The sequence below is a fragment of the Pygoscelis adeliae genome, unplaced genomic scaffold, assembly GCF_000699105.1.
Source record: "Pygoscelis adeliae isolate BGI_AS28 unplaced genomic scaffold, ASM69910v1 Scaffold54, whole genome shotgun sequence".
Lineage (NCBI taxonomy): Eukaryota > Metazoa > Chordata > Aves > Sphenisciformes > Spheniscidae > Pygoscelis > Pygoscelis adeliae.
This window is the reverse complement of record NW_008824982.1, coordinates 5,516,418-5,524,507: the sequence shown is the minus strand read 5'-3', so window position 1 is coordinate 5,524,507 and position 8,090 is coordinate 5,516,418. Positions and strand designations below refer to the sequence as shown.

Sequence of the window (8,090 nt, the reverse complement as noted above, 5' to 3'; positions counted from 1 at the left end):
ATATAAAAATATGTTTATATATAAAATATATTTTAAAAAATCTGTGTTAGCAGCTTTTGCATGTAGTAGAAGTGGAAAACAGGAATATGCTTCAAGGTTAATGTTCCTTATTCAGTACTATCTGCTGTAAGTATTCATTTAGGTATGCTGACTAACACAAATGCTAGAAGTCTATTCAAAGTGTAGTGAATCACAAGCATGTACTTACTAAAGCAAGCCTTTGCCTTAGAGGGATAGGCTGATGCTTACAGCTCTCCTACAATTCATACTATTTAAATAGGTCTCAAAAAAAACCCTTACATTTTAAGACAGTCATATTACATAGTTCAAAGACTTAAGAAAAAACTACACAAGCTGTAGTACATTTAGATGCATTTAAGATGCTGTTGGCTGAGTTTTGCTTCCCCTACAAGAGCTAATAGGATGGCGAGATCCTTTGTGCCAGTTTTCCGGTATAAAGTCCATTGTTATAGCATAAACTTGCCTTGTAAGCAGCTTAGGCTAAGGTGCTAGCATTTACATGGACACAACCTATGTTATTTCTCTTTATTCCTGTGAAGATTGAAATAACCAGCAGAAAACAGGGTAGACAGGTTATTAATGTCTTAAACTCTAGCATACTTAGCTGCACTTATCTAAATCGGGATATTTATGTCCAGACCAAATGAACTACTGGAAAACTGTTCAGACTTGCCAACTGAAAGGATACATTTAAGTCTCAGGAACCTTTTGTGCTGGAAACTCTGAAAAGCAGAGATGTTTTCTGTTCTCTTTAGAATTTTTCATTCTTACTCAGAAGGCTCCACAGTCAGACCAGGCACTTCATACTTAGATGTCAGCTTGTTCAGTTCAATCTAGTTTATAATAATAAACTGCAGTTTTTCACTTCTGAGAAGCAAAAAGAGATGTCTTACACTTATGAATACTGTTAGAGAAATAGTCTTTAACATAGGACATATGACAAATCAAGCAATATCAAGGAACAATTATTTTCATTGTGGTGGCTTTGGATAGACTAACAGGTTTTTTAGGTGTTGTTATGAGTCTTCTGACTGTATTCTTTTGGACCACCTGACTGTGGTCCTTTGCAGTCAGGTTCTGCAGTCTTAAGAAATGCTATCTTAAAGTATTTAGTTATAACTATCATAAGTTCTGTATCAGTCTAATGTGTCCACACACTAGTATTTAACCCAGTTACTTCAAGCTGGGTTTAGTACACTATCTGTAACCTTCAGCTTCCTCGGTAAGTTTACCTCTTAGGTACCTTATCAGAACTGATGATGACACAAGCCACGTAGTGCGAGAAGACTCTTACCTCACAATAGTGTAGACAATAAGATTGTTGTGAAATGTCCTCATAAGTCACAGACATAATTACAGATTAAATGGGTGAATTCTGGTACTATACCTGGTTCCTAGCTTCTCTGTAGCAATCTTAGATTAATATTGTAACTCTTGCATGAATTTTGAAGTGTTGCTGAAAGATCCTGTGATCATATTCAGGGAGGGCCCCAGCTTAATCATTGTGTCACATGAATGTCCACAGTAGCTGTTAAAACACTTTCCTCTTTTAGGGTAGGAATTAGATCTTTTTTCCTTTCCCTGAACTGCAAGTCTTTCTGCATTGCTTACCACCCCCCAAATTACTATCTAGGCACCTTCCTCTCACTGCTTTGCCTGACAGTGTAAGAACCAATGCAAATTCCCTGGAAGACTCTACGTTTCAAGACTGACATTAATTAAACCACTTTTCACAAGACTCCTCAAAATAGTTGCCTTAAACTTGCTTTTCAGTAATACAGCAAATCCAGAAGATTCTTACCCACTTCTGTAAGAGATGGATGAGGTATATCTATGACTAGCTGTATAATATATGAAGTAATCTGCAAGTTACTTTCAGTCATATCCTGTGAGTATCTAAAGCACATTTAGAACAACTATATTTCTGTTGCTTTTAAACTGTGTTTTGTACTTTCAGTTTTAAATTGCCAATCTACATTGAAGGTGCTGTCCCCAGAAGATGGAAAAGCAGACATAGTAAAAGCTGCTCAGAACTTTTGTCAGTTGGTAGCACAGCAGCAAAGAACATACACAGACCTGGATGTGAATGTGTTAGACAACTTATTAAGTAGTAAGTATGACATGGTCTGTGGGGAGGAGGGGAGAGAGTACTCGATTCATAATGGATTTGGTTTCTAGTATATTTATTGCTTGGAACGTATGCATCTTGATGCTTAGTCTATCAGTGTAAGTTACAATTACTGCTTTCAGGCTTCTGCTAAAAATTTCTTACTGGTTTACTCCCTTTTGAGTTTTTTCTTTAAGCAGAAAAAGGAAACGTTAAGCTGAATTGGAGACTCTCAGTTTTTCAGAGTTTACAGCCTCTGTGGGATGTTCTGCGATGAGCTTTCTGAAAAAGATACCACTGAAACTAGATGATTATAACTTAGGTTAACATCTTGCAAGTTAGTATGCTGCAAACCTGGGTATGGGCAGAGTCTTTTCCAGATGTAGTTAGAGTAATTAAAGCTGGTACTGCTGCCTAACTACCACCCTGAGTGCAAATGATAGAGCACTTGCTGATCTTTTGCTGCTGTATAACCATCCCAGCTTAGTTGTCTTCGTTACTAATTCATGCAGATTACTGACCCTGCACTGAGGTGCATGGCTACATGCAGTAGCTATGAAAAGGGCAGGGCTGCCCTAATCTCACATCTGGGAGAAGTAGTTTAGAGCAAACCTCCACTTCCCCAGTGGGGCTATGGAGCTGTAGTACTTGCTCAGCTTTCCTAGGTGATCCATGCGTGTTAATTGCAGCTGTAATTAATTTGGCAGGGTTCAGGTTTCAGATTGCACACTTGAACTTGGATGTCTGCAGGGACATTATTGTAGTGTAACTCCCATTAATTGGACTTCAGAGAGTGATTTTTTTTTTTCAAATGGGTGGTCAGCTGAATTGCTGTGGCAGTTTAGACACTTTAATCTTAATTTCAAACTGAATTCTATTCCTGTTGTCAGCATGGTGCATAATAGCTTCTCACTGTAACAGAATTATTAAATGTGTTTAATTAGGCACCTGAAGAGGTAACTTAGACATCTATCCTGTTATACCCCAAAGGCAACTTCAGGAAATGAATAATTGCTTGTCTAAAACAGTCACTCACTTTGTGAAGAACTGGTGACTATTGATACCCTTGTATGTATTTTGGCCAGTGATGTTTAACTGGAGCTTCTCAAACACTTGTTCATGATCTTCTATCCATGCATTTCAGTGTCTGGATGTGCTGAAAGTATTAGGTCCAGTCTGCATGGCCTTAAAAATGGAGCAGATTTATTGTTCAAGTAATGCATGCTAGCTGAGAACAGAAAAAGAAATCTCCTAGACTTTTAATCTGTCAAAACTGTAAACTTTGAAAACAGTCTGCTTAATCTATGTAGCTAATAACTAAGGATAGTATCTAGAACTAGTCCTGCTTATTAATTTGCCTGGTTTTAACGTTTAGGACAGTTGGAGGTGAAGAACTACTCTTTCACGACTTATTTAGCAGCAGCTTATGAAACCATACATTTTAGTTGTAGGCAAATTTAGTTTCTGTGCATCCTTAATGGCAAGGTATTAAACATAAACACCTGTGAGTTACTGATCTAAATTGAGAGTGAGTTCTGAAAAGCAGTACTTGAGTAGCTATGTCTTTAGGGTTTGTGTTCATCGTGACTTCTGTAAGTTTCTGGGTTTTCATATTTTGATTTAAATACCCGATAATGTAGTTTTTTAACTTTCTGTTCATATTTAGGATGCAGTTATTGAAGTCTAGCCCTAAAATGGTATGGTTCTAGCTTGTCATGTGGCTTTTCTGGTTCTTAATCCAGTCATGCTCTAATCCTTACAGCTTGAGTTTTCTTTAGCGTAACTATTTCTTCTGAGCAATGCCTCAGCTAACCAGCTTGTTTTCAGAAAAGTAGGTGCCACTGTATTGTAACATTGTCCCTACTTGTCGCCTGGCTTCCTAGTAAAGAACATGACTATCAATTAAGGCTGTTCAAGTTGCCCTGTAAAATCTACGTGGAGAAGAGAAAGGGTAGTGCTGTGAGCTCTACAAATGTCTTCATGTTCCCCTCACAGAACTCCTAACCTAGAAGGGGTGTTGCCAGATTCCTGTCCCTTCAGTGTTGAAGCCTTTTGGCCTTTTTTTTTTTTGAGTCTGCTCCCAAATCCTTTTATGTTGTGTGTGCTATACTTGGAGTGCTGTAACTCTAGCAGCTCTGAGGGAGCTTCCACATGTAAAGCATCTGTAGTGTTGATATGTTTAGGTAGAGAAACGGATGAAGAGTGGAAAGCACAGTACTGTGTTGTGAATAGGCTGTTCTGACAGTAATACTACAGTGTACATTTTCATTTTCCTTCAGATAGGAACCAGAAGGAAATATTAGCATTAACTGGGCTCTCTGAAGGTCTTTTCCTGTTTGAAAAGCCATTGCAGTGTTGAAGATCCTGCTGCTGAACTGGCCAGCTGAGGAGTACTCAGCTACTGAATCAGCTGATGAGTAAAGCTGTCCACTTCCTCCAGAGTCCCCACTAAGTATTCACTGCTTCCCTGCAAAGCTCTTTCACACTAACATGCTAGCTTCTGAACACATAAGCGACTTTTGCTTTATAATTTTTTTCTTAACTTGGTGATAAGATTTGGGCTGTGGCACACGGCACTCATATCTAAATAATTCATCCTTCTTTAGAAATGCACATGCTTGGGAAAATAGCTGCTTTACCTCTGGTAAAAGGATTATTATTGTGATGATTCAGTGGGGAGGGAGGATGTGAACTTTCTGAAATCTCCAGCTTCGGTTTCAAAAGCTGGGTGGAGTGAAATCTGATAGGACCTTAGTTTCCTGTTCTATTATTCCCAAAGTTAAGCTCATCTACAACTAAACTTAAACTTGTAAAAGGCTCTTGACTGGTTTGGGTTTTTTAAACAAGTGAGAAAAGAACTGAGAAATAACATCTGAAGTTCAGAGTAAATAAGCAGTATTAAACTTTTTTATCTGATAAAGGTAGGCATTATGCAATGTAAGCACTCTTGCAGTTGACTTGTAGACTTAGTGGATAATGGAACGGGGTAACAAGAAATAGCATGCAATAATCATGACTAATTGCCGCATTATAACAAAGTAGGGTTATGACTGCTGGAATGCTTTTCTGATGAGCTAGGTAGGTGCATGAAGAACAGCTTACCTTCTTCGGTCCTATCGGGGTACTGTACTGGCTTTCACATGTTGCCCTAATCAGCTTGCTAGAATTAGCAGGGAAAGCTGGACTAAGACTGTTCATTCTAAGCTTATTGCCTAGCTGTCAATTTTAGCCTGGAGTAGCTCAGGCATGGCAGAAGTGTATGGAAGGGAGACAGTGTCGTGTGGCCACTGATTGTTTTCAACATCAGGAGATCGGTAGGATGCTCTCATTGGTCAGCAAGACAGCAAGCTACTAAAGATTTAATTAGCTTCTCTCTTCTTGGGGAGACTTCCTTGTGCATCAAACTGTAGTAGCTGGTCTCAGCTTTTCAGGGGATGAAGTTTAGTAGCTTTTTTCAAACAGCTGTTTGCCCAGTCTCTGGAACAGGGCATACAGAGACAATGAGGTCATCTGAGTTGGGATTAGATTAGTGGAATGAATGATGGGGGTTTTAAGGTATGGGTAGTGAGCACTTAGTGAAGTCCTTCAGTGTTCTCTAGCCCTGCCCTGGGATGGGCCCTGCTGTCCACTTAGTAACAGGAAAACAAAAATAAATATTGCCCTGTTCTTCCTCCCTCATTAACCAGAAAGATGTCACCTGCAACAGTTTGTCTGAAACAACATAGTAAAAGTTGTTTTTAAAATTGTCTGTCTAGCTCCATACTGAGAAAGAAACAGTTCATCTGGTAGGGTATTTTTTTTTTTTACAACTTGTTTTCTTGATGGTCTGTGATACCAATTTGTTCTTCAGTGGAACCTCCTTAAGTGGTTTTTTTTTTTTGAGTTAGTAGTCCTTTTACTCTACATGACTGCAACTCCACGTAGTTGAGTTAGGACTGTAGCAGGTATGGGTCAGGGTACAGCATGTTCTACGCTACTAAAATCAAGTTTGCCAAGACAAAACTAGTACAAGGCAGTTTAAACAGCAGTGTTAAGGTTTGCTGTTATTCAAAACAATGTAACTGTTCCTATTGCTCCCTTACCAAGTCTTTGAAAACTACCTGACAAGAAAATAACAGTCCAACTGGGCCTGCAGTGGCTGCCTAAGCTTTTGCTCGTTTGGTCCTGTTCAGGTGGTGCAAGACCAGCCTGTCCTCTTGGGCTCCTAATTGTTAACTTGTCCTCAGGAGCTTCACTTTATTAAAAAAAAAGTGCATTCAATGAAAAAGCAGATGCCTTAGGGTTTAGAATTAAAACAAATCTTCTGGTGAATTTGACAAAACCTAATTTAACTTGTTCTTACAGGTACAAATGGATTTCCTGATCCTGATTTAGTCTTGAAGTTTGGTCCTGTGGACAGCACATTAGGATTCCTTCCGTGGCACATCAGACTGACAGAGATCATGTGAGTTGCCTATAAATACTGTAAAACAGGTTGGAATAATATCTCACTCAACAAGTCTTTATGTGACTGACTTCATGGAAATAGCCATGAGGAGACCTGTCTAAACCGAGGTGTCTGGAAATTGATTTGAGGGTATTTAAAAATTGTTAAAGGAAACGTGTCAAACATTCATTGTTGTTCCTTCAGCCACAACGAGGCAACAGCAGGCTTTACTCTTCAGGCTAGCCTCAGTGGTCCAATCCCACTTCTGTTGATGTTCCTTATGTGGATTTTGAGTGGCTTACAGGTTTCTATCAGGGAAACTAAGGATATAAGGGAAATAGGATAATGGCCGATGATCATGCCTCTGGATTACTTTCCAATTTTGGCAATATCTGAACTGACTATAGTTGCTGTATTTCTTAAATCTGAGAGCATTTATAGGGCACTTAAACGTCTGGGCAGACCTGTGCTTCTCCGACTTTCGCGCTGATTTGAAGTGCCGTATGTACTCTAATGGGTAGGCTTTGATTTAGAGGGTGGCAAGGTATTAACAGCTAGTTTAGATACTAGAATCAAGTGACAGTAAAGGTGTTGAGAACAACTTCATAAGGTTACTCAGACAATAGCTTGCTTTAAGTAGTGATATTCCTGGCTGGCCATACGAACCGTGTGGTGTTTATAAAAGCTTATTTTAACTTTTCTAACTTGCTTTCTCAGTTCTTTGCCTTCCCACCTGAACGTCAGCTATGAAGACTTTTTCTCTGCCCTCCATCACTATGCAGCCTGTGAGCAACGCTGGGGAAAGTGACTTCTGGCTGAGCATGTGGAGTCAGGCTTTCTGTGGGAAGGAATTCATGTCTGTTTACAAGCACCTGTGACCCATAAGTCTGGTTCATAGTCCTTTCTTAATTTATCAACAAATTCAATAAAGTGTCTTACCTTTCTAGAGAGTCTGTGTGAATGCGTGAGAATCTATGGGGAGGGAGAAATTCACAGATTTCCTTTATGAAAAAGACAGTTATTGCAAGCAAAGCTGTTCAGAGCTGAACTACCCTCGCTTTCATGTCCAAGTGACCAAAAGAAGATGGAAGAATTAAGTCTTGTGAAATCTACAGGACAACGTAAATGAGAGTTCATGCCCTGAAAGTCCTTAAATCCAAGGAAGAACTCTGATGTCGGCTTGTTTCTTTTTAATTCTTCATGGTCAGGCATTTTGGAGCTAATCACCTGGTTTATCTTCAGACATATTTACTATACAGTATGTGAACTTCAGCGGGGTCAGTATTGGTTCTGTTAACTATGAGCCTGCTACTCAGCTGTGATGACTAAGCTAGCAGTAGGTATCAAGTTCTAGAAATACTGAGAAAATTCCATAAAAAGGAATGGAAGCTTCTATGCTAAGTGGATTAGGCAGTCTGTGTAGCACTATCTATCCTCTCTTTTTTTTTTTTTAAGAGAGGTAAAATCAAAATACTCCTACAGCCCTGAGTGAAACTTCTCTTAGCATCAGGTCACTTTTCCATAGGGAACAAGCAT

The 8,090-nt window shown here is 39.2% G+C and overlaps 1 protein-coding gene across 1 annotated transcript in view; it reads left to right on the top strand.

The window, feature by feature from the left end:
• NUS1 (nuclear undecaprenyl pyrophosphate synthase 1 homolog (S. cerevisiae)) overlaps positions 1-7,504 on the top strand; it is a 16,079-nt gene extending 8,575 nt beyond the window's left edge. Inside the window, exons 3-5 of the mRNA XM_009325686.1 lie at positions 1,979-2,131; positions 6,473-6,572; positions 7,272-7,504. Coding sequence (XP_009323961.1) covers positions 1,979-2,131; positions 6,473-6,572; positions 7,272-7,362 — 344 coding nt within the window. The 3' untranslated portion in view covers positions 7,363-7,504. The remainder of the gene's footprint in view (positions 1-1,978; positions 2,132-6,472; positions 6,573-7,271) is intronic.
• The last annotated feature ends 586 nt before the right edge of the window (positions 7,505-8,090 follow it).